Raw genomic sequence first — 27,720 nt, forward strand, 5'->3', positions numbered from 1 at the left:
ACGAACACATAATTTCTTGAAGTTTAATTTCCTTCTCAATCTATATTCCCCTTCTCTATCTGAGAATATTTGTGTATATTACTCGGTAGCAGATTGTTTCTTGCTTTGAATATTATTTGTGTTGTGTTAAATTCTATTAAATCCCTGAACTTCCAGGCACTTGACTTCAAAAATAGCTTGTTTTTCACAATATCCTACATTATTAACTACCCTTATGGCTCTTTTTTGTAGTATACATAATGGTTGTAGGTTGGTTTTGTACGTGTTACCCCACACCGCCACACAATAGATCACATATGGTAAAATAAATGAACAATACAGAGTGTACAATGATTTATGATCCAGAATGTGACTTGCATTTCCCATGACTGCAATGCTCCTCGCCAGCTTTGCTCGCTCATATGTTATGTGAGGTTTCCAGCAGATTTTGTGGTCTAGTATCACACCTAGGAATTTATTTTCATATTCTCTTTCTAGTCTGGACCATGCCAATCACTGCTTTTACTTTGGTGTTTATTTTATAATTTCAAAACAACATAAACATTGTTTTGTCCAGATTTGAGGACTTTTTTTTTTGTCAAACCACCGTTTTAATTTTTCCATTTCTGTTGCGGTCACCTCCAAAAGCTGCTATCAGATTTTCCAAAAACCTTTTGGAAATACAGCTTTCTCACGCAAGGACGACGATTCTCACGACGAGATTTACGCAAACCATGGACGTGATTAACTGCGAGACCAGTTCAAATATGCACGCCAACAAACGCCTGCTACGACTATCTTCCCCATGTCTGCTGTCGGATTTACATTTCTAATTAGTGTTAGGTCATTTATTATCTTGTCATCTGTCATATTTAAAACGCTGTGAACATCATTTTCAGTGGGCACGTCTCCAAGGCGAGATGGCTTTTACTTTGAATTTCCTTAAAGAAACTGCAGGCTTGCGTTTCCCCTAATCTGCGTAGCCAAACGGACGCTGCTGACTTGGTCTATTCTCGGTCAACCCTGTTGTTGAGTCGTTCCCCTGCCGACTATTGCGGAGTGCAGCCAGCGCGTCGTGTCTCTATCCGAGGCCGGATGGTAAAATCCAACCTCCAGCGGATCCTAAATAGTCATTGCTTTGCCCGTGAAAAAGAAGGAAAACAACAGCATTTCACTACCATGGTGGATTTGAGTAGTAGCATTTGTGACATGATTGGCAAGTAAGTGAAACGTTGGGGGGAAAGAAAGCTAGCTTGCAGAAGGCAGATGCTATCCGCGGCGTGGGGGATGGGCATGTGAAGTTGCGATAACGTTATCTAGCTTGGTAGCTACGGAAGTGCGAAAGCGGAGGATACGGGGGGGTTATAACTGGAGTAAACAATAGCCTGTCCTTTTAACCGTCTTGTTTTCAATTCGTATTATTTGCGAAGGTGTTTTACGTATTTTCCCTGAATGTACATTTTACGTATTTTCTCCGAATGCGAATGTCTCTTCAACTTGGATGCTGACAAAAACGCTCTGTCCCATTTGCATCAGTTTCAAGGTAGCGAGGTACAACTTGAGTAATTGAAAATAACTTCCCAATTCATCTCGGGTCAAATTCCGTTGGCGTCGTAAACGTTTGTATGGGACTGGGTACAGATAAAAGATTTATTTTAATTGTTATGTCTTTATGAAGCCCAAAGTAACGGGGGAACTAGCCACAACTAGGCGTTTTATTTGAATCTGTCGTCAGGTATGCCACCGAACCATCCGCACGGCGCACTGCACTGCATTTGAATTTACGAAATGCGCTGTATAGACTCAGGCTACGCTCACTAATAAGCTAACGCTGCTGCCGAGGCGAAATTCGTATTTTGCCATGCCAAATATGGGCAGTGCAGGATGTGACGCACACGGAAATCAGTTTGTGGCGTTGTGGTCCGTCTGAGTAGTCGTGGTTTTCGGTCACGCAAGAGCGGTCGGTTTTACGACCGGAAAACGTACACCGAAATCCAGGCAAAGATAAATAAATGTTTCACTTAATTGTCTCACTTGTTCATGTTATCATAGTTTTATGGGCAAACACGAAGGAAGAACATGGTTGTACAAGCTGTGTTTGTCAACCGCGAAATATGAACCGATGTCAGTAATACGTTTTCCGTTTATCAACGTCCGATGACTGGCTGTCGACTCACTGCCAGCCAGGCAGCATCTCTTGAGGAGCGGTTTGTAGCTTTCGCGTGTAATGTCGTACAATACCGGCAGGTTAGACACCGTAACAATGGAAGGCTCCTCTATTCCAGGCACACTAAAAAAAATTGCAGCCGAGTCGGCTCAACCAGACTCCTTTGCAATTGGTTGAAGCTGCGAATTACTCATTTCTATTTTTTTCTTACTTTTGTCATGGCTTACTTCTATTTTTTCGTCTATTTTTTTTGGTTTATCTGGTTAAGTGTGTATTAGAAAGCATGAATAAAACAACAAATTCGTACTAAAAAAGACATTAGACATTGAATTTTTACAAATAAGTAATAATAATAATAATAATAATAAATCAAACTTATATAGCGCTTTTCTAACACTCAAGACAAAGTCCCTTTACAAGACAACAGATAAACAAACAAAAACATACAGGGGTAGATGGGAAGGGGGGCTCCGAGAGGGAGAAGCGGCAGCCAAACACGACGCCAGCAGTACTCTCCCACTTAAACAGATACAAAAGGGCAAGAAAAACAAAAAACAACAGCACTGTGTCTAATAAGGCGTCTGTATGAGAAAAGCTTGGAAAGTCCATCCACCCATTATCCAACCCGCTTATCCTGCTCTCAGGGTCACGGGGATGCTGGAGCCTATCCCAGCAGTCAATGGGCAGCAGGCAGGGAGACACCCTGGACAGGCTGCCAGGCCGTCGCAGGGCTGACACACACACACACACATTCACACCAAAGAACAATTTAGTACGGCTGATTCACCTGACCTGCATGTCATTGAACTGTGGGAGGAAACCGCAGTACCCCAAAGGAAACCCACGTAGACATGGGGAGAACATGCAAACTCACTCCATACAGAGGACGACCCAAGACTACCCCCAAGGTTGGACTACCCCAGGGCTCGAACCGAGGACCTTGCTGTGAGGCAACTACGCTAACCACTGCGCCACCGTGCTGAGCTTAGAAAGTTAACACACAAAATAATTATTTTAATGAAAAGTCAATTTATCAAACAGATGTTAAATAATTAGGCCTAATTAATTAGTTACATCATAAAATAAAATGTATGGTCTATGTATTTATGGCAACTTAACAAGAGGCATTTTATCCATCACACGCCTCTCGAGAGAGCTTGTTACAGCCCGTTTGAACTCTGTTACCTTCAGAGATTCTCCAGCTACAGGTTGTAGGTGCCTGTACATGAGGTTGTGTGTCACCGATAAACCGCTGAGATGCACATGTGTGTCTCACTCCAGAGTGCTGTCGTCACACACTTCAGAGATCTGACTGCTGGCAACATATCTTCATTGTCTGCCAGGTGTCATCAGTAAGTTCCAGGCTCAGTGCATCACCGATTTTGGTGACATTGCTGTCTGACAATGTGGCCGTCACCGCCCATGGTTGCTCATGCAGCTGGTCCAGCATGTCGAACACCAAATTTTGGTGTGTGCGAAATTACTGTATCAGTTTGTGGTTAGGCAAACTCTGAAACTCTTGCTTTCTCTTCAAAGCATCTGTTGCAGTGGAACTATGGTGAAAATGAGGCACTAAATGGCTGCAAGCCACCACCACACGGCTCATATTAGCGCTACCACAACCATAATTTATGGCAAGCTGAAGTGTATGGGCATAACAGCACAATGATTCCCATTCTTCTACCAAAGTCTTGTTTGCAAGAACCGTGTTCTTTGCATTATCATGCATGCATGCACGGACTTTTCCAATCAGTCCCCATTCTTCAGTGACAGTTCGAAGATGTGCGGTGATTTTTTCGGCCGTGTGTCTCTCATCTGTGCTGCGAGTTTGTAGGACAGCAGTTTTGATTTCTAATCCCTCCATGTAGGAACATGATACAGTTATATAAGTCTGTTGTAAGGGCGGTCCACCCATCAGTGGTAAAGGCCATGTTGTTGACAGCACAAAAGGTCTGATTTTAATTCCCCAACTTTGTTGCTGTGTTCTTTCTCAACCCGCGCTGTAATTGTCTTCCATGAGATCATGAAATCCTCCCTCCACAACAAAATTAAGGGGTTTCATCTCGTTCATAATCATTGAAGTGATGAGCTGTGTTATCTGCTCCTTTACTGAACTCACACTTGTGTTGAACAGTAACAAAGGATGCCATACTTGCTTGTTTTCCTTCATCGAGAGATTTGTCATGGTGCTTTTGTTGCGCATGATATCTCTTTGTCGTCGTTGAACTAGTATAACAGTTTGATGCCAAATATCTTGCATTGACCGTAATGACGATCAATCTCTTCAAAATATTTCCACACTCTGCTGCGTGTTCTCTTTTGTGCTGCCGCCATGTTTACCGGGTCCCCCAAAACTTCCAAGATCCCACTGCTAATCTCAGACCACCAATTAAAATAGAACAGAATGCTCCCTTTAAAAGGTATTTGGTTTTTGAAAATATTAATATCAATAGCTAAAGTAATCAGCATGCCTAAAAAAAAGTTGACATTTCAATTAACAGATTAACCATGCCCATCCCTATTACCTACTTAACAAAATAAAAATGAAACTATTTTAGCTTCAGTTTTTTAGCGGCCGGTTGTAATGAAAATGACTTACGGGTGTCCGCTGTCAGTTGTTAAATTGCGTATATTGGCAACAAGAAATATAAACACGTGTATTCAAACTTCGATGGTGATGTTGTTTGTTAGCTCACTATGACTGTGGCATCCAGCATGATCTAAAATGGCCTTTGCCACTTCACACTGCCAGATACAAATAACCCAGATGGGTACTACAAAATCCAACATCCTCGGTAAGTGTCTGCTTCCAGCTGATCTGGAGCTGTCGAGGGTCAACATATTTGAATTGTGGCACTGATCACTGATGTTGACTACGTGGCATATGTCTTATGTGCATTGCCAATAACCCTAGAGTAGAACCATAAAGCTTGGCAATCTTATGTTGCTCAAGTGCTCAACCCTCATATACACTGGCCATAATGAAGACTTTTTTTTTGAAAAATTACTACCTACCTGTTTTTGTGATTTAAATTATCAACTGTAAACAAGGTCAGGTGACTGCAGTCTATAGTGTACTCTACTGTTCAAACATTTTCATGCTGGTTACTGACCTGGTGTACGCCCTCTCGACCATAAAGATCCGCAGGTGGCGCCCTGCTGGTTATTCCCAGGTCTCGGTTTGTTACAAAGGGTGATCGGGCTTTTGCTGTTAGAGCCCCCACACTGTGGAACTCTCTTCCTGTTGAACTAAGACAAACCATGTCTCCAGCTTCTTTTAAATCTCATCTTAAAACTTTTGTTTTTATGAAAGCTTTTACAAATGTTTGATATGTTTTTATTTATTTATATTATTTTTGCCTTGTCTGGTTTTATTTCTTTGTAAAGCACTTTATAACATTGTTTTAGAAAAGTGCAATATAACTAAAGTTATTGTTATTGTTATGTCATTACTGCAGTTAGCAGGTACAGCCAGAAACTCTACACAATATTGAATCATTGGATTTATCATTGTTTCAAATTTAGATACCTTCCACAATACTGTGTGGTTCAATTCACATGGCCTGTAAACTTTATTGAATTCAGACAAGGCAAATAAGATTATATCTACCTCACTATCAGTTAATAATAATAATAACAATAATAATAAGATCATAATAATGAATAAGCCCTGAGACATAACAGACTGAGGAGGTGTCAAATAGGTTAATACTGAATACCTTAAAGTCTGCTGTAGAAAACGGTACTGGAACTACCATAGGTGATTGAGACAATGTAAGTAATTGTTGACAAATGCAACAGTTAGTAAATTTATAAGACGTGGCCTATTTTTTTCATCTTAGATATAACCAGATTTACCCTATAGGTATCAAAGTGCCTTACAGGCATTAGAGGGGTTTGAAAGTCTGAGTGGCTACTGTGGAGATAGCAATATCTTTACATATCTGTGATTGATGCCCTGGCCAATCTGCATCTATACGGCAAGTGGGTTTTCCATCTTTTTGGCACCAGACTGTGGACTGTTTCAAGCCCTCATCTGTAAGTTGGTCTGTAACTAGCACTTTACAGTATCCTGTTCCACTTGTAGCATCACGATAGTGATTGCCGTTTATCCATGACCAATGAATTTTGTCTGGCTGACCAGGGTGAACTGTAGGGTTTATGGTTAACAGCTATCTCTATCACACGTGTCTCTCCTACATAAAAAAGACATTAAACTCCTGCCATCTGCAACTCTGGCAATTTGGCTGTGGTGAGGGCGAAAGGTGGTGGATGAGAATGTAACAGGGGTTGTTGTTACAACATTTTTATCTTGTAGAGAATCCAAAACCCATAAAACGGGACCGACAATCAGAATAGTTATTATTGCGAAACAATACATCGTTCTCCTGAGACCAAACCCCATTCTCATAAAAGGATGCCTGCTTGCTTGCCTGCTGGCCTCATCACTACAAAGTGTCTCAACGGTGCCTTATTTTAATCAGGATCCATTAGATAAAATAACGTTTTCCCCTATAGTGGAGTCAAATTCCATGTTTGTGCAAACCTACACGGCCAATAAACATGATTCTGATTCTGATAGCGTAGCAAACGTTGGCTCTCGGTAAGTTTTTAAACCTCAGTGAGAGCTGGCCACGTCTACTTCTCTTCCTCGTTTGTGAGTGGAGCGGGTCTCTCACCCTGGACCTCCATCTCCAGTGATGGCACCTTCTTGCAGTGGCTGGTGTGTGTCCAGCTGACTCTCCCCTCCAACCTCACCACTGTAGGTGTGGTCAAGATCACTTGGTGGGGCTGGGGCTTCCTCCAATCTTTTCTCTTTAGGTCCTTTATCAGCACCCGATTGTAACGTTGTAACCTCAGCACCCAACCTCCTGGCTTCAGGTCGTGCAGCTGACCCTCTGTTGGCTGTGGAAGTGCTGCTCTCACCTGCATGTGAATGAAGCTCAGTATTTTGTTTAGTTGCACACAATGATTAAGCATTGCATGCTCCCATGAGGTCTGAGCCGAGGACTCGCTTTTGCAGGGGAAGGGCTATTCCAGTGTTCATGCATCTGCCTGTGAGGATTTCAAAAGGTGACAGACCTGTTGCAGCCCTTCCTCTTGCTCTCATGGCAGTCAGCACTAATGCTACTGCCTTTAGCCATGTGAGTCCTGTCTCATCACAACATTTGAGCAGTTTATTTTTAATTGTCCCATTGTCTCTCTCAACTGCTCCACCACTCTGTGGATGATACAATACATGATACAGTGTCTCCTTAGATTGATAACCAAAAATGTTGAAAGTTGCTTAATAGCACTATTTACAAAACGAGTTACATTATCATTGCTGATCTTCCATGGTATCCCCCATCTGGGAATAATCTCTTACCAGCACTTTTGCTACTTGCTAACTGTGGAGACATCTGCCTTTCCTGTAGGGAAAACTTCAACCCACTTAGAAAACATATCAACAATCACAAGACAATATTTCTTTCCCTCACATGGTGTTAGTTCAGTGAAGTCCATATTTAGGTGATCAAATAGGTGGTCAGGGGGAGGGTGACTCGAGGCTTGTGTGATTTGCCCTCTTGTATTATTTTTTAAACAAATTAAACATTTTGAACAAAAATTTTGGAAATAATTTGACGTCCGTCCTCAGACTGCCATACATTATTTACATATGTTCACTTGCATTTTTTTCTTTTTTCTCTTTGTCTGTCTCTGCCTTATCAACACAGACATCATAAAACCTTCTTCTCCATCCACAGTCTGTGTGAATGGTCTGTCTGGGTCAGGCAGTCCTAAAGTGGCCGTGGTAGTCAGTCTGTTTTAGTTGAGTGAGAGCTGCGTCAGCAGCCTCTGTCTACGTCACATTGTCAGCTGGTTTTAGTCCATGGCCATGCATAATAAATAATAGTGGAGCCTCCAGGGATGCATAGTCGCATATCCACTGTCTACAATGGCCTGTTAGCCCTAAAAAATGACATTAATTGCCTAGTGAAAGGTTTTCAGATTTTGAGGATGGCTTCCACTCATTTGGAGTTCAGTGTTTAAACGTTTTTTTTTTTTAGAGATTTCTAGATTTCCTAGAAAGATGACTTTTTCCTAGACAAATTGCAATTTACTCAGACTGGCCTTGTGGCCCTACTCTGCCAGATGTTTTAGCAATTCAGTGGTACCAATCCCACTAGCTTGTTTGTTGATGAACAGCTCATCAAGTTGTCGACATACTCTGTGTCAGCACGCTCCCTGCTGGAAGACCTAAACTCTCTAGACTTGCATGCAAAACCTGCGAGTAGACTGCTGGGGACTCTACTTAACCTTGTGGCATCCTGGTCCACATATATGTTTTACCCTTAAACGTGAAAGCAAACCAATACTGAGAGTCTGGGTGCACACGGACACTGCTGCATTTACTGCTTGTAAATCTTGCATGAATCACCACTCTGCTGGCTGATTCTCCGGCCTTATCCTTTTAACTGGAACGATAGGCATCCTCACTGGTGAATGAGCACATGGGATATTGATTCCTGCTGACAGCAAACTATTAAACACTGGTGTTATACAGCAAACTATTAAACACTGGTGTTATACCCATTACTGCCTCTGGTTTGAGCAGATATTGTGCCTGACATGGATAGTATGCGCTCTTGGGTGTCACATGGAGGGGTTCAGCCCCTTTAACAAACCCCACATTGTAATTAGCTGTTGCCCATAAAATTTGTGGCACTCCTTACAACTCTGTTGAGTCAGTGGTTAACTGAGGGAAATTTTCCCACCCCCTCAAGTTAGCGCTGTCGCTTCACAGCAAGAAGGTCCTAGGTTTGAACCCCAAGGTTGTCCAACCTTGGAGGGGTGGGGGGTGGTCATCCCAGGTCCTTTCTGTGTGGAGTTTGCATGTTCTCCCCGTGTCTGCGGTGGGTTTTCTCCAGGTGCTCCGGTTTCCCCCACCATCAAAAAGACATGCATGTTAGGGTTAATACTCCTTTCTGTGACCCTGACCGAGGCATGGCAAGACGAACTGGAGTTGGTCCCCGGGCGCTGCACAGCGGCTGCCCACTGTTCCTAGCTACACAGCTAGGATGGGTTAAATGCAGAGGAAGAATTTCCCCACAAGACCAATAAAGTAATAAAATAAATTTAAAAACAAAAAGTTGAATTTACTACTTTGTGTTAAATGCACAGCCCATTTTCCTATAAAAGTGCTCTGAAATGGGATATATGCTTACATTTGGGGTGAGTATTGCACTCCTTCTCCCCTAGTCTTCCACATGCGGTCTTGTGAACACTGAGCGACACACGGCCCTAAATCCTTCCACCGGATGTCACGTGTTTTGGCTAGAGACACATGTGGGGTTAAGTTATACACCCAGTGGAGCTGGGCTACGGCGGGGGTCAGCACAACCATCAATGCACACATATCATCAATCATCCCAATCCATCCAATCACTAGTCATAAGATTACTGTCTTTCCCTTGGTTGAACCAGACTTTCTCAAACCCATCAACTCCTTCACTTACATTGGCTGTGACATGCAAGTCAGATTCTTGTATAAAAATGTATTGTGGTGACATGTGAGTGTGTGCTATTTTTAAGCAAACCGGAGGTTATTGATCTTGGCCCTGACGGCGGCAGATCCCATCGATATATGTACAGTGGCTTGCCACGCCCTGATTGTACATACTGACCTGGAATGTTTGATACTTTAGTGACTTTTGATTTGTTCCTCTGTACAATGCAGTATCAAGCCCAATGCACACATAAAATCTCTGGCTAACAGATTTACAGGGCAACATTTGGAAAAGAGGAAAGAGTGTTTTTTTTCTCTCTCTCTTTCTCGCAGTCTTATGTGACAACTGGCAATGATGTGTATAATTATCTTGCTGCAATGCCTGATGCTCCTACAGTGTTAATATATATCTACCACTCAATTTTGGGGGGAAATTGAATGTCATTTTGTTTTATTACTGAACCTGTAGCTTTGGAGTCAACTAAAATGTAATTTTTTTTGTTTTTTATGTTTTCTGCCACTGCTAAAATCATTTCGAATAAAACGTCAAATCTACTAATTTTTATCATGTTGAATGCATCACAGCTGCCGTGTGTGTGTGTGCGCGCGCGTGCATAAGTAAGTGATATGTCGGGGGTGCATTCATCATCAGTGTACACACCGCGTGTGTATCCAGTGGGTCCCGGTCTCTTTCTTGGTTCGGTACAGTCTTTTGCCCAATGATCAGGGGCTAGGGAAACTGTCTCTCATTCTGCCACACAGTCCCTTTACATGGCTGCGATAATCGGCGTTGTCTGTCCAGTTATAATGCCTCGGCTGTACCCGCCTGGTGTGGAGGTGGGCGGTCACCGGGCTCTGTGTGACGGGCTCTGCTGCTGCAGCCAGTTGGTCTTGGGTCTCTTGATATAGATGGGCAGGCTGCTGTGCGGCAGATTGCTGTTGGTCTGCGGGTTTCTGATGAGCGGCTGAGACGGGGAAGAGATCCAGGTCTATCTGTGAAAGCTGAGGACTGTGATTATTTGCCCCCCCCCTTGCATCTCTTTTCAGTATTCTTTTACCTATTGCTCTTTCCTGCCTCCTCTTTCCACATCATGAATGCTTTCCAATCTACTTAACTATCTTTCCCTGTTTCTCTTTCATATTTTTCCATATTATCCTGCAGTTTTTTTTTTTTGCAGCTGTTTTACAGACAAACTACCACTTTAAAGAAATCCAAATTTCTTTCCCCACATTGAAAGCTGTTCACAGGAGTCATCACCATATCTTTAAAACAATTTTCCTCTGCCTCTGTCAGACAAGACTTGTCAGTTAAAAGTTTGCTTGTTTTTCCCCCCCATTCGTTTAACCTGCAGTCACTCTTACCTGGAAATTTCCTGTCCTGACCATTCAATTGACATTATTCATTATTTCCTTCGCCAGTGGGTCATCACCCCAAAGTGAATTTCATTACCTTCAGGCATCTTCCCTTGGTCTTCAGTACTGTATACTCATTTAAATAAAAAGCCATATGACACAGTTCCTGTCTCCACAATCTCACAAACAGTCTCTTCTCACCTCAGGAGTCGGTTACGAGCTGTCCTCAGGGGAGGTAGACTTCCTGGGTCTTAGGCGATTTTTCAACCCCTTCACCAAACTGGCCAGCCAGATTTAAACCGTGCAGAGAATGGTTCAAAGAAGGAAAAGAGTTAGGCTTCCCGGGCGAGCCCTCAAATTGTCGTGGTAATTATTTAATTCCACTCAGACGTTTAATGAGGAGCGAGACAAAAACATCTTACAGTATTGTCACTCTTTAGTCTATGTTAAGTGAAAATGACGCACAAGCCTAGATGTTTGAATCCGCGCCAATCAGTACAGTACAGTCTCTCTTATAGGGTAGTTATCCGTTCTGCAACCTCCTTATCGCATGTTTGCCAGCTCACATCCCACCAAGGCCATTTCTCCAATTACCGTGTATAGTCTTGTCACACTCAATGAGTTTCCCACACATTCCTCTGCTATCAACCAACAGTTAACAATAGGCCTTTATTTGTTCACATGGAGAAGAAACTTTATACATGAACTTTAAGCATTTATCTAAGCAATGTGAAATAAACATGGTATAGGTCATGCATGGTCAAAGATTAAAAGTAAGCAAACAACATATATGAATTGCTCTCACAACTATATGTTCAATAGTGTGTAATACAATACAGTTCAGTACAAATTACCATCCCATCCTTAGCTCAAAAGTGAGCCGTAATCAGATCAAAATCCTAACCTTTCTCAACAACTTGCTCATCTAGCTTTCTGAAATGGGTCTCAAAACTACTTTGCTCTAATGGCTTGTAAATAACATTCATTAATATAATTAACGTGGATTACCAAAAATCCCCTCAAAAGATTAGAGGAAATCAAACACTTCACCCTTGTTAAATGGTTGGCGGTCGTTATATGGTCAGCCCTTGCTATGAGTGGCTCTGACTTCATGTGCTGTTCATGTTATTGGTTAGTAGGTGGAAAATAGGTGTGCAAGAGTTGTCTATATTGTGAATGCTATAACAGACTATGTCATGTGGTCTGTACTGTTGGTCAGTATATATGGTGTTTTGTATGCTTTTAAATCAAAGATATCTGCATCAATCACCTGTCGAACTAACTGCTTGACAGATGGCTGGGAGTCTTAGTTTTGAATGGCACATGTTGTACTCAAACAAACCATATGAATTGTGCAAATCATCCTAACTTAATCTTGGGACTGGGGTGTCCGGGTGGCGTGGCAGCCTATTCTGTTACGTACCAACATGGGGATCGCCAGTTCAAATCCCTGTGCTACCTCCGGCTCGGTCGGGCATCCCTACAGACATAACTGGCCGTGTCTGCGGGTGGGAAACCGGATGTGGGTATGCATCCTGGTCGCTGCACTAGCGCCTCCTCTGGTCAGTCGGGGCAATAGTTCGGGGGGGGGGCTGGGGGGAATAGTGTGATCCTCCCATGTGCTACGCCCCCTGGCGAAACTCCTCACTGTCAGGTGAAAAGAAGCGGCTGGCGACTCCACATGTATTGGAGGAGGCATGTGGTAGAGAGGGTGGAGCAGCGACCAGGATGGCTCTCAAGAGTGGGGTAATTGGCCTACTGTTGAGGAGAAAAGGGGGGGGGGGGGAATCACTAAAGAAATCTTGGGATAAGTTGAAGTATGCAGTATATTGCACTCGCCTACACACCAGGGACACATAAGCATATTTGCCAAAAGCCTGTATCCTTTCAGTGTACATGATACAATGTTACAGCTGTCCTTTGTCTCAAATCACTTACTGATAATGAACTGAATGAGTTTCTTAGATACATTTAAAGTGGTTTTGTATCAGATGCATGCATTTTCTGTGGTCATAGCTGAATGGCAAATACAAGTACAGATTATGGTGGTGTCAAAACCTCTCTCTCTCTCTCTCTCTCTCTCTCTCTCTCTCTCTCTCTCTCTCTCTCTCTCTCTCTCTCTCTCTCTCTCTCTCTCTCTCTCTCTCTACTACCCCCATCTTTAGCCTGTGCCTGCACTGTAGTAGTACCCGCGGCCCGGGGCCTCTGTGGTGCTCCTGATGTCCCTCTCCCACCCCTGAAGATCCCAGGTGGGCGAGGGAATGGTACACGGGATCACACTCCTTCAGCTCAGCCGCTCTACTCCGTGAGTCTGAACACATGCATTCTTTCACACACATAATGGGTACATTGAAAATAAGCTGTTACACATAATAAAAACATGGATCCTGACATGGAAATGTTGCTACTCATGCGGCTGGCTTAAACAACCACAAAGGCAAAAATCAAAAAAGCTACAACGCACCCCCCCCCCTTTCTAAACCATAAATCTTCCAGCACTTTTCCTTGTTAGTCTATTGTGAGCAAGAGCCAGAGTTGATGTTCCAGAAAAGTTGTAATTGTGAGTTGCTGGCTCAAGCCCTCGTAACGTATTTGGAAATTGGAATTTGGTATTATAGTTGGTACAAAGGCTGCATGATTGCCAGGTCATATTCGCAAAGGGCTACGCCAATATACATAAAATGCTTTTATGGGAACCAAAAAACCAATCATGAGGAATACATCTGCAGCTTGCTCACGGCAGGCCTGTCTGTAGCGGGAGATATATTTGTAAACCAGTTAGAGCAATTTCCAGACATTAAAAATGTCTGTACACCATGTCTGGAAATTGGACTGACCTAGAAATAAGAGAGCTACCTTCTGTCCGTGCAGATGCTGAAATTAATAGGCAGCTGTTTGGTACGGTTACAGATACCGTAGTCCTGTGATAAAATAAAGACGTCCTGCACGAATGAGGTGTAATGAGACAGAAGGCTTTGTCGTGTCGTGTGAACAAACGCTATCCCGAAATCTTATCAATAGAAGCTGCGTGTGTAAACAGTGGTGCTGGAAAAGTTATTCTGCCAATGTTAAAGAATGTGCGTGTGAAATAGGTTATGCATACTGGAGATGAAAACAAGTTGGCTATTTTTCTGGAATTGCTTGCATGTAAGCTATCATGGTCATTTTTGTGTTGGCCTACAACAAGCTGTCTTAGATATGCAATGCAAAAAATATCCAGAATGGCCTACTTTACGTCTCGGCGGCAGCTGACCAGTAACTTGATCGCTGTTGTTAGCGACTGCATTATGAACACAAAAAAGCAAATGGGCAAATTATTAGCTTGGTGAGGAGTGCTGTGTAATCACCACATAAAATAAAACATTAAAAGCAGGGATATTTAATGTGCTTATTTCATAATATGTCAAACAATCTAAAGAAGTGGTCCCCAGTGACCGGGCCATAGACTGGTACCGGGCTATGGACCAGCTATTGCCAGGTCCTGAAAACACAAAACATTTATTGCTGGCTGTGCAAACCCCAGAGCAGGGAAAGAAAAAAAGAAATAAAAATCACATCAGATTTGCCACCATCACCATCATGTTTATCCCCCCCCCACTTTTGTATACTTGATACTACCCTCAATTATAGGAATTGGATAAACCTTAAACGGAATATGCAACATCAGTTGTGTTTCATTGCATAGTCATTGCACATCAGGAATCAGGAACATTTATTATTTCATTTCATGTACGCAAGTACATGAAATGAAACAAAATATCGTTTACCCCAGCCCACAGCACTGCAACACAAAACCAAAAGCATATCCAAACTACAACAACACATATATCCAACATGTCAAAAAAAACTTTTTTTTTTTACTGTCAAACGAATGCCAGGATGACTTGGAACTGCTGTTCTGCATGGGCTAGCAGTTAGCTTAGCATGCCCCGCTTCCGCATCCTGTCAGACTACCCTCGGTGTTTCCTCCTTGGGCGCAGCTGCAGGCAGGGCCATGGTGCCGCAGTCCACCGGATGCAGCAGACCAGGCTCCCCCAGCCAGACACATTTGACACACCTCACCACACTACACGTGACGACACCAAAAACACAGTCAACGCTAGGCGAGGCCGCCGTCATACCACCCTCAGTGTTATATGAACTGCTGGTCTGCATGGGCTAGCAGTTAGCTTAGCCTGCCCCGCTTCTGTCTCCTGTCACATATAATATATGTAACTCATACGTAGGTGGCATTTATTCACATGCTTCATGGTTGTTTTGTTTTTAATGACATGCGGACATAGGACTTTGAGCATGGGCAGCACGGTGGCCCAGTGGCCTCACAGCAATTAGGTTCTGGGTTTGAATCCTGGGGCTGTCCAACCTTGGGGGGTCATCTCTGGTCGTCCTCTGTATGGAGTTTGCATGTTCTCCCCGTGTCTGTGGTGGGTTTTCTCCGGGTGTTCCGGTTTGCCCAACCATCAAAAGAAACATGCATGTTAGAGATAATACTCCGGTCTGTGCCCCTGACCAAGGCAGTGGGGAAATAACTGGAGTTGGTCCCCTGTTGCAGCATGAAGGTGGCAGCCCACTGCTCCTAGCTACACAGAGCACAGCTAGGATGGGTTAATTTGCAGTAATTGAATTTCCCTAAGGAAATTAATAAAGGAAACTTAATTAATCAATCAATTAATTAGTTTTCACTGAGCACATCTCCGTCGCCTGTTAGCATTGTAACAATGTATCGTAGTCCTCGTTTTCCCCATCAAAACCTTAAACATAGTATTACAGTGGGTCTGCCTCAGCTTTGTCCCCAGGATGATTCTAACAACAGAAACCGGAGCCAAACTTTACCTTCAGTTATTGAAAACAGCCTTCACTAGAATTAAATATTCTCACAGCTATTCTGATATCCATGTTAGCGAGAATGGAACGTGAGAGAGACCACGAAACTGGAGTAAAATTCCCTGTATGTGCTAACTTACATGGCCAATAAACATGATTCTGATTATTTGATAGGGGATTGTTGTATTATAGCCTATTCAAATGTCAAACATGGTGCTGATATCTATATATTTTTTTTGTATTTTGCGTGCCACAGGAAGAACTCTTTTGGGAGTCCCTGGCTATGCCAATAGTAGTGTAAACTGCTTTATGTATTATTGGCACATAAATGTGTTAAATTAAATTAAAGGGTCTGCGGTGGTGTAGCGGTCTAAGCATCGGCTTTGTGTCGATGCAGTTGCCCACTGGGGACTGGGGTTCTTGCGCCCCGTACTCGTCAGATCTGACTATGGCCGGACTCGATGAAGCAGCAATAATTGGCAACGCTGTCTTCAGGAGGGGGGCGGAGTCGGCTTGTGTTCGTCACATGAATGCGTCTGTGTGTGTCAGAAAAAGCAGTGGTTCAGCCTGGATTCGCCTTGTCACTGAAGTGGGGAGGCGTCTCCTTCGAGACTGCCGGCCGAAGAGATGCAGTTGGCGAACGCATGCAGTACGATGGTGGGTGTTTGAACGAGAATAGGGAGCGATTGGCGACTAAATTGGGGAAAAAAAGGGAAAAATCAGAAATAAAATGTTTTAGAGAAATTAAATTAAAGGGTGGCGCAGTGGTTAGCACGGTCGCCTCACAGCAAGAAGGTTCTGGGTTCAAGCCCTGGGGTAGTCATACCTTGGGGGTCGTCCTCTGTGTGGAGTTTGCATGTTCTTCCAGTGTCTGCTTGGGTTTCCTCCAGGTGCTCCGGTTTCCTCCCACAGTCCAAAGACATGTAGGTCAGGTGAATCGGCCATACTAAATTGTCCCTAGGTGTGAGTGTGTGTGTGTGTGTGTGTGTGGGCCCTGTGGCAGCCTGTCCAGGGTGTCTCCCCGCCTGCCGCCTAATGACCGCTGGGGAGGAGGAGGCATGTGGTAGTCTGCAGCCTCCCCCAGATCGTCAGAGGGGATGGAGCAGTGACCGGGATGGCTCAGAAGAGTGGGGTAATTGGCCGGATACAAAACGGGAGAAAAGGGGGTGAAAAATCCCCCCAAAAAAGAATGACTTATAGTCATTAGTTTTTTCCCTTAAAAAGTGGTTTCAGCCCACAAAAGTACACAAATCTTCTTGTGTGTGTGTGTGTGTGTGTGTGTGTGTGTGTGTGTGTGTGTGTGTGTGTGTGTGTGTGTGTGTGTGTGTCACAGCATTCACAAGTGTGTTGAAACAGGAAAACATAAACAGAGATGATATACGAGGTCTTATTCCATCAGCTGTTGGCTTTTGAAACAGAATGGGACTGTTGCTGTCTGTGGATGTGATTCTTGCTTCTTGTGGTGGTCTGGTGGCCATGACAGCAGTGATGTTGTCACTAACTGTGTAACTGTTTTATGTGTGTGTGTGTGTGTGTGTGTGTACATAGTGTATGGATACAATTTTACTATCATTGACAGCTGTTGCAAGCCAGATTGCCCCGTGGGGACATTAAAGCTCTACTCGAATCATCTACCAAAGAGCAGTGGTTTGTTGCAGCTCGGGAAATGTGATACAAGGACTGATACCACTGCCTGATATTGTGTCGTATTGTGTTTTTTTTCCCTTCCTTTGGGTTCTACAAAAGTGTCAAAAGCTTTCATTGCCACCACTCTCAATGAGGAAAAACTGCTGTAACCACTTCCTGCCATGTGACTACTTGTCAAGAGTTAATTTACTAAGCAGAAGAATGTACACAAGACTGATAACGCTACTGGACTGCCTCATCATAAAAATCTACTCGTGTCAAACCGAAGCTGAGAATTATGGCCTCGGTTTACAAAACATGCTCAATGGGTTGTCGTCCTTTTTTAAATTTTGATTCAGGAAAAACAAGCTGGTGGGCCAATCTGTTTTGCCTTGTAATCATAGTTCAAAATGGAGAGACATCTGTTTTAATGAGGCTAATTTCATACTTTCATTGCTATTAACTCGGACTCTAATATTTTGTGTGTGTCTGTATGTATGTATGTATATATATATATATATATTACAGGATAGGAAGTTGACAGTGACAGAGGAGGCAGCGGGGAATGGTCGTCCAAGGATACTTCACTTCCAAAGCTTCCCCACTGTTAACAAGACGGTACGGTGGGACGCTGTCCTGAGCAGCAGTGTTCTCTACGTGGAGATAGCACCTTTTAACCCACTTCCCGAAGGCAGCAAGGAGAGGTGAGAATAGTTTGGGGCTTATCAGAAGTGAAGGGCCTGAGGTGGGATGTGATGGTTGCTCAAAGCTTAATAAAGTTATCCATAATGTATATCATCATAATTACTATAAAACTGATTTAACTTAAGTATTTAAAAACCTCAATACATTTTATAAAGTGCTTTAAGATCAATAAGTATGAACTTAGAAGATGAGAATTTGAGTGATATGAACAGAAAACAGGTGTCGGGGGGGGGGCAGGGTAAAACATGCAGTCATAATTAGAATTCAGCAAGTGAAAACAAGTGATGTAAAAGGCGGTGTAAGAATTTGTTCAGGTATGATTTTAAATGACTCCCCTAGCCTAAGAATCTCAGACAAGCGATTCAAAAGCCCACCCTAAGCATTGCCTTGCCAGCAAGGGCCCGAGTTTGCAGTCTAGTCAGGGTGGCAAGTCTGAGGTTTTCTGGCTTCCCCCTGGGTCTAAAATAGTACGGACCTTCAATATTTTGGATGAGTTAAGAAGCCATTCATAACCACACTATCAAAAATAGTCAGTAAATTCCTCATTTGAATTAGGGACGCCTCTATTACAAAGAGCCTTCACATCTTGCAATGAGGGACTCTCTTATGTGAGCAAACATAAACTGTCTGTTCTGTTTCCAGTTTTGCAGCTCTCCTTGGATATGCTGAAGAACACCTAAAAGTCGTAAGCGTATTTGTCTGCTTTTACAAGAAAAGAGATGATTTTGGTAAGTGCTAACACCCTACTTTCTTACTTCCAACACTTAAATCAACACTTTTTTCATATTCATCAAGAGACATTTGATAAGTTCATGAATAAGAGATAATGCAATTGTCAGCTTAAATTTCTCATGCAAACTCTGTTGTCCCTGTTGCCACCAAACTAATCTTACAGCTAAGCTGGTGCGTACATTCCGTTTCCTGGGCTTTGAGATTGTGAAACCGGGCCATGCCCTTGTCCCACCTCGACCCGACGTTTTCTTCATGGCCTACAACTTCGACAGGGACTCCTCTGATGAGGAGTAGCTTTCTGCACCACATCTGTGCTCATACACCCCTCCCTTGTTATTTCATAAATCCCTTTTTTCCACAATTTGCCTTTTGCTTTTTCAAACCTTTCAACCCCCATGTAATCCTATTTTCCTGTGCTGCCTCTCCAAACCTCTGCCCCAGTTCACTTATAGCCCCCCTCCCCCTCTTCGTGTCATCCAAGTGCTTACATCAGCTTCAATGAACCCCCAACATTTTGTGCTTAAGTTCCAGTGTTAGAGGGGAAATTCACCGATTTCCACCTTCTCTCTGTCTGTCTGCTACGGTGACAGCACATGAAGAACTCCTGCAGTTGTTCCCAGTCATTTCTGTATCTTTGGGGCAGCAGTGAAACAGTGGCGGTGAGTTTTTTTCTGGCCACCGAGTGACATGTTGTGACGTCAGTTGGCAGCCAGAAAAACTACAGCCTAGCAGGGTTTCTTTTTTTCTTCTGATTTCTCCCAATTTAGTGGCCAATCGATCCCTATTTTAGTTCAAACACCCACCCTCGTACTGCATGCGTTCGCCAACTGCATCTCTAAGGCCGGCAGTCTCAAAGGAGATGCCTCCCCACTTTCGTGACAAGGCGAATCCAGGCCGAACCACTGCTTTTTCCGACACCCCCAGAGACACATTCATGTGACGAACACAAGCTGACTCCGCCCCCCTCCCGAAGACAGCGTTGCCAATTATCGCTGCTTCATCGAGTCCGGCCATAGTCGGATCTGACGAGACCGGGGCGCTAATCCCGGTCCCCAGTGGGCAACTGCATCGACACAAAACCGATGCTTAGACCGCTACACCACCGCGGACCCCCAGCCTAGCAGGGTTTCTGATACTCCAGTGTACTCTAAACACGCTGTTCAAAAACAGCTTCATTCCCTTGGCTGAACTACGTTGCATGAATCTAGCGCAGAGGATTTTATGGCCAGCTATACAAAGGCTTATGCAAAATGCATTCTGGTACGTGTAGGTGCTGTGGGAAGGATGGTGAGATGGAGAACACCGATTTCTCCATCAACAGAGTACACAGTGAGGACTTTATTGCTTCAGTTGACTACATTACTAATTAATATTGATTGTACGTACATACACAAAAAAAATCAGTGAAGGGCGTCTGGGTAGCGTAGCAGTCTAATCCGTTGCCTACAAACATGGGGCTCATCAGTTCGAACCCCCATGTTACCTCTGGCTTGGTTGGGCGTCCATACAGACACAATTGGCTGTGTCTGCGGGTGGGAAGCCGGACGTGGGTATGTGTCCTGGTCGCTGCACTAGCACCTCCTCTGGTCGGTCAGGGCGCCTGTTCAGGGGGGAGGGGCAACTGGGGGGAATAGCGTGATCCTCCCACGCGCTGTGTCCCCCTGGCGAAACTCCTCACTGTAAGGTGAAAAGAAGCAGCTGGCAACATCACGTGTCTCAGAGGAGGCATATGGTAGTCTGCAGCTCTTCCCGGATTGGCAGAGGGGGTGGATCAGTGACCAGGATGGCTCGGAAGAGTGGGGTAATTGGCCGGATACAATTGGGGAGAAAGGGGGGGGGTAAAAAAAATCGGTGAAATTTCCCTTTAAGACTTGTATCTCCAGCTTCATTTATCTCTATGTATCTTTATTATTCGCTTATCATTTAAGAGTAATTGGTATCTTTTTGTTAGTTAAAGAGGGAACCTTTTTGTTTTGGACTTTCGGAGTATATTGCAATTGTCATAGATATCAATGTGTTGTATTCTACTTTTCATATTTTTAGTTTTGTTTGTAATTTTCTAATAATAGGCCTGAGGAGGATTCTTCATTTCTTGAATGTACAACAAAAAAAAGCTCATCAGGTTTAAACTCGGGTACTCCAATTTTGATTTGATTGGCTAAAGGTTGACATCAGCTGTGTCCCACAGTTTCATGTGTTTCAGTAGGATCAATCCAATCATCCAGCATCATTTTCCTCTTAAAAAGTGTGAAGAGTTTGTGAAACATGTTGCTTGTGAGCAACAACCCCAATGATTGGTACTTCATAACTGGATATTAAACCTCCAGACCAGACTAGTAAGATAAGTTGGGAGGGATTGTGAATGCTGTTGTGTGTGACTGATTGTCACTTCAGTTCCAAACTATTGAGTGTATTGGTACAAAGTGAAAGAAAAGTGGATTATCCAAAGTGCTTTTGCCTCTCTGGTGTGTACACCTGATGTTATTGTAGTATCTTGTTTTTAGAGGAACTAAAGAAGTTGATGTGATGTACAGATTTTTTTTCCCTTTGACTGCCATTCCTTTTAACTTTCACTGGTAATGAATTTGTTCACCTGCTTAGTGGTACCTGTTGTGCTTCTGTGATAATAAAACAAACAAAAACAAATATCTTGTCTCTATATATTTACTCACCCATCCCCTTATTTCAAAGTTACTGACGTCAAAGTAAAATTGGATAAAGATTTTTAATCTTGAAACTGGACATGGTTTCATTTTAGCTAAGCAATGCACAAATTGTTAGTGCAGTATTATGTTGAAAAGCAATACATAATTCGGAGAGTGACGTATTGACCTGCTTTAAGAAGTGTTCATCATGAATGAGGGTTGTCTTGAAACCATCTGGTGTTCAGATATATAGCCGCCACTGAGATGAATGTCCTACCTACTCCATTTTAATGCTATGGTGCTTGAACAAGCTCAAGCGAAGGATGCTTATTTCTGAGGAACCAGAAAGGAGCACATGTGGCCCTATGTACCACAAGAGGGCTTTCAGGCACACTCCAAACAAAAAACACTGCTGGACAAAAGCATCCAAGAGGAACATGAACTCCACTTCTTCAGTTTATATTAGTTACTCAGTTTGTAGGACCATTCTGCATCAACACCAAACTGATTTGTTTAAATCATTTTTTATTAAAAGCCAAAATAGCAATGCAAGAGTTGTATCTAAAAATTGCGTTCAAAGTGCTCCAAAGCATCTGATGATGACTCAGATTAACTGCAGCGATGATGCTTCCTTCATGGCATACCTAGCTGAATTTTTGATTTGTGGGTTAAAATTAAGGGCTTTTTGCTATAGATATACATTAAGCCCACCACTTTTAATTTTATTGCTAAACATTCTGGAAATTGGCATGACAGCTTCCAGTTTTAGGCAAAATATCCATACTGTGTATTTTACTTTAGTCCCATTTTAGTCCAGTATTGCGAAATTCAGTTCTGTACAAGTTTCTCCACTTCAAGGTAAATCTCACGAATTTTGAAAATGTATCAAATTTAAATGGGCGTCCGGGTGGCGTGGCGGTCTATTCCGTTGCCTACCAACAAGTGAATCACTAGTTCGAATCCCCCGTGTTACCTCCGGCTTGGTCGGGCGTCCCTACAGACATTGGCCGTGTCTGCGGGGGGGGGGGAAACCGGATGTGGGTATGTGTCGTGGTCGCTGCACTAGCGCCGCGGCGTCTGTTCAGGAGGGAGGGGGAACTGGGGGGAATATCGTGATCCTCCCACGCGCTACGTCCCCCTGGCGAAACTCCTCGCTGCCAGGTGAAAAGAAGCGGCTGGTGACCCCACGTGTATCGGGGGAGGCATGTTATAGTCTACAGCCCTCTCCGGATCGGCAGATGGGGTGGAGCAGCGACCGGGACGGCTCGGAAGAGTGGGGTAATTGGACAGGTACACTTGGGGAGAAAAAGGTACACTTGGGGAGAAAAAGGTACACTTGGGGAGAAAAAGCCACACAAAAAAAGTATTAAATTTAGTCTCCAAACAAAATGAATGATTAGCTGGCTTGCCGTTAGTACCTGTGTGAATAACACTGTAAATTGATTTGACACAGATAAATGCCTTCTTAAAAAGTCCACAATATACAGCTGCGTGTTGTGGACTGTCTTGGATTAGGCTAATATTTGTTACCTGCTGATTTGAATTTGGACAAAGATGGTTCCAAACATCAGCATCAAACTGCTTTTACATTACAAAGAAGGAAAAAATAGGAAACAGTGGTGTTTTCTGGAATCAAAATATTTAATACGTACATATCAAGTATTATAACATGTATAAAATTTCAGATCACAATATGAAGCGATGAAATTCCTCAGGCTGGCGTACACTGCAAAGGTTTTAGGTCGCCACATAAAAATGACTAATGATTAAAATAGAAGCAACTAAAATGATAGAAAAATGCCTTACATACATACATAATAGTAAGCATTATAGGAAAATTAAATGTGACGATTTTTCAAACTTTTTTTTTTCTTCAAGAGAGTGCAATAATAAAAACATAGAACACAACACTGAGGCCAAGCGTCCACAAGACGTCTAAAAAACGATAGTACTGTAGGTCACAGAGGGTAGAAGACAGAAGGAGGAAGAGCTGGAGCATAGCTCACGGTAAAGAAAGGAGAACTATTAGCTTGCCAGTCAATGCAGGAGGAAAATAATGCTTGAGCGAGCTTGAGCAGGTGTAAGTAATGCACATCACAGTTAACTTTAGAGACCATAGTATTATTTGTACTTGCATGTTGTTAAATAAAAAAAAGAACAGTCCTGAATTCTCGAAAAGAAACAAGGACATCACCACAAACTAACAAACAGCCAGCCAACAAAAGGGTAAGGAAGGGAAGGTAAACATCTAGTGTCTGACAGACACCTTTTATTTAAGAATCCATTTGAGATCTGAATTTCAACCAACCAAGAAAGGGATTGGGTGTGTAATAGTAGCGTGTTACAGTTTTTTTTGTGCAAGCATCATCTCTGCTCTTGACTTACCAAATATCGGCCTAGCTACATGCCAGGACGTGGTATGGCTGGAAAATGTTCATGATCAGCCTGAATGTTCCTAAAACCAATTTACCACAAACCCCATCCTTGTGCCATAGGAAGGCTTTGAGATAAATATTATAGAAATGTTACAATTATTTTAGGAAATTCATCTTGACAATAAGTTGTAATGAATGTGCCAGCTCTTCGGGCTAACTGTTCCTCATGACAGATAAAACCCAAAGAGCCTATAATATCTAAACTAGTCTACTGCTGGCTAGGTGAAGGAGTGGATGTGTGAGTGTACTTAGTACCACACCTGCCAACCTGTGACGTTTTTTTGGAGATGAAATGGACAGTGTATATGCCTTTCCTGCAAATGACCAGAGCATCATGCTTTTGACAAGATTATAATTTAACGTTTTTGGGATGTTTACACCTATGGAGCTGGAAGGTCTCCCATTCACATACTAGCCAAGCCCACACCTCCTTAGCTTCTGTGATTCAGCAGATTAGATAACGATAATCCATTATCATTATATAGTCCATCATTATTATTAATTTTAAGAGATAGAAGCTAATATTCAGCTTTACCTGTCTGACGTGTGAGAATAACAAGGATAAAGACAAGGAAGACACCTCACAAGTAAAAAGTTTGTGATGCCGTCCAAAAATTCATTAGGGAGGTATTACGACAAATAGCCTTGTCCCTAAGTAATAATTAAAAAAAACCTTCCAACAACTTCTTTCATGCATTGATCACTAGGGTACAGAAAATAAGTCTTTATTTCAAACAGTAAAAGATTTTTGTTTTTAATAAATGGCATGTGAAAGACGGTAAAACATGAATTTGAAAATGATGAAAAAGTAATAATTTAGCAGAAGCACTAATCATTTATGCAAGTTTTGCAAGTGAATGTCACCAAGTATTTGGGTGATAATTTTCCTAATGGGATAATTTTTTCAATCCTGAGATAATTACATACAAAGAAACGTGATTAAAAAATAGGGAATACAAAAGTCAGAATACATGTTGCGGTATGTTTCCCCAAGCATAATCAACTCGAGATTATAGACCCCAACCAAGTACAACTGAATGTTTAAAAAAACTGTCAGTTCATAGCTGGGGATTTGAAGATGGACTTAAAACTAATACCTGTTTTGTTAATCATGTATCAACTGATGTAATAGACGGGATAACACAAATGAGACCTGAAGGTCTTTTCTTTGGATGTTTGGAAGAAAATTTGCAGTAGGTTTAGGCAATGAACGTACTGTTTGTAAGTGCCATTATTAAAAAAAATGCCAAATGATCCAGTTTAATTAATAGGATCAAGATTTTTTTTTGTTTAATTTTCAATTTAACTTACTCCATGGACCCATACAGACCTCATTGACCTAAGGCGATGGGGACAATTAGTTTAAAATTTAAATTTCTTTTCCCTCTACCCTTTTGAAATATTTGAATATTCAACATATATTTAGTCATTGTAAAACTTTACCCAGCTCTGTTTTTAGCACCAATGTATGGGCGATAGTAAGTGTTTTCTGTGATCATTCAATTGCTTGATCATTGAAATTCTCTGACCTTAAATACGGCATACCTCAGGGCTCGGTTCTTGGCCCTCTACTATTCTCTCTTTATATTTCACCTCTTGGCCAAATTATAAACAGTTATGGAATAAATTTCCATTACTTTTTTTCAGGAGTTGTTCCTCATCTGATGTGAGGGTCTAAGAACAGGATGTTTTATTGCTGTAAAACCCACTGAGGCAAATTTTTAATTTGTAATAATAGCTATACAAATAAACTGACCAATCACAGATTCATTTGCTGATCAGATTAGTGATCCTATTTCAAAAGTATTTCTGTCAATATAACTAAGTGCCTTTTGAGATATAAAGTAGTGCAAAAAGTTTGTCTTTACTGACTGATGCTTAGTCTGACAGCAGCTAGTAATTATCACTGACCGTTAATCGCACATAATTCAGTAACAAGTGGTCATAACAGCTCAACTCCCCCTGATCTCCCCTTTTTTCAAGTATATAATGAATTTAAATGCATGTTTAATAGAGGTATTGTAAAATGATGCAATCATTTAAATGTAAAGCACTTTGTGTCTTCTAAATACAAGGGCACTACAGAAATGCTTTTAATTTCATTTTAATAGTCTACCAAAAGTAGCTTACTGGTTCCAGTAACTGGGTTTAATTGGATTTACTCCTATCAGTTAAGGTGCTAGGCACCTTAACTGATAGGGTTATAGGAATATGCACCATAGTTTATTCAATCTGCTGCTGATTTCTGTTTAGTTTTAAATGCCGGAGTCCACATCGAGTACCAATCTACCGTCACAATGTGTACATGTGTACTGCAGATTCTCCTCAGACTTTTTCAGTGTGTACAATGGCATTGGGTAGGTCAGACTCTCATTTTGAAATTTTGTAAGTTTCTCTCATGGAGTCTTGATCTTTCACTAGTATCCTGAAATCCATTCCCACGTAGTACTACTCAACATTTTCAATAACTTTGTTATCAACAGATTTGTCCTTATTAACTCAGATGCAACTTTTCTATCCACTGTTTAATCGACAAGACACCCAATCAACAAATTTGAAAATAATAGAATTATTTCTATTTTACATTTTCTTCCGAAAATGTGGAATTTTTGGAAGAAAAATTCCAGCAGCTCACTCGGTTTTTGAAATCTAATATCTTTGAGATATTTAAAATTAAATCAATACAAAAACACACTGATTCAAATAGAAATGAAGTTCTGTGATCCACCAACCAGGCCCTTGTGTCAGGCTTTGTTTGGACACTACACCTGATGCAGCTGATAATTGAATTCTCCTTGTTTGTAAAAGTATTTTAGCTTACATATCACCTGTCTTCATGGTTTCCTCTATCCGTATTGATTGCAAATTGTTTTTATTAATGCAAAATATTTTGCCTGCCCTCTTCTTTACCTAAGGTACATAGAAGTACTCCTCAGTGTCTGCTGTCTCCGCTTTGTAACTATTCACCCATTTGGTGACATACAGCTAAAAACTTTGCATATTTCAATTAATATTTAATCGCAATGCATTGATTTATTCATAATTTTAGTCTTTTATGTAAAAGGAAGCTTTTACTCCTTTTTTACAGTTAAAAAGATCAACTTCATGTTCAATGATTAATTTATTTACAGGCGATATACTCAATTGGTATCTAGCCATATTCCAATTTTAACTGGTTAATCAAAATTAATCATACTGTCAACCTCCACAGTCCTCAGGTAGGGTCAGCTGGAAGAGATTGTGGAAGCAGAGTCATACACCTTAAAATGTCCCAAAATGCCAAAAGTGTTGTGAGAAACCTCTTTACAAAACAAACTAGAGGGCTACTAATCACTTGGGTGGGTAATTTATCACCTCCCCCAACCCGGCAACTCTTGTACGCCACCCCACAAATCAAGTTTTTTCAAAATTTGGATTGGATCAAGGGCGTTTGGGTAGCATAGTGGTCTATTCCTTTGCCTACCAATACAGGGATCGGCAGTTTGAATCCCCGCGCTACCTCTGGCTTGGTCGGGCGTCCCTACAGGCACAATTGGCCGCGTCTGCAGGTGGGAAGCCAAATGTGGGTATGTGTCCTGGTCGCTGCACTGGCGCCCCCTCTGGTCAATCAGGGCACCTGTTCAGGAGGAGGGGGAACTAGGGGGAATAGCGTGATCCTCCCATGCGCTACGTCCCCCTGGCGAAACTCTTCACTGTCAGGTGAAAAGAAGCAGCTAGCGACTCCACATGTATCGGAGGAGGCATGTGGTTGTCTGCAGAGGGGGT

The 27,720-nt window shown here is 42.3% G+C and overlaps 1 protein-coding gene and 1 long non-coding RNA gene across 2 annotated transcripts; one reads left to right on the forward strand and one right to left on the reverse strand.

The window, feature by feature from the left end:
- The first annotated feature begins 982 nt into the window (after positions 1–982).
- oaz1b (ornithine decarboxylase antizyme 1b) lies at positions 983–21,515 on the forward strand. The gene is given in 6 exon segments (XM_056290605.1): positions 983–1,199; positions 13,154–13,205; positions 13,207–13,293; positions 17,967–18,142; positions 18,786–18,871; positions 19,039–21,515. Coding segments are annotated over 6 exon segments (657 nt in total). The 5' UTR covers positions 983–1,074; the 3' UTR covers positions 19,170–21,515.
- LOC130121732 (uncharacterized) lies at positions 7,043–11,475 on the reverse strand. Its single transcript, XR_008811089.1, has 4 exons — positions 11,411–11,475; positions 11,190–11,268; positions 10,297–10,628; positions 7,043–7,072 (listed from the first exon to the last, which is right to left on the reverse strand). It is a non-coding gene; the product is annotated as an uncharacterized LOC130121732 (long non-coding RNA).
- Positions 21,516–27,720: the final 6,205 nt, after the last annotated feature.

This window comes from Lampris incognitus, chromosome 12, assembly GCF_029633865.1.
Source record: "Lampris incognitus isolate fLamInc1 chromosome 12, fLamInc1.hap2, whole genome shotgun sequence".
Classification (NCBI taxonomy): domain Eukaryota; kingdom Metazoa; phylum Chordata; class Actinopteri; order Lampriformes; family Lampridae; genus Lampris; species Lampris incognitus.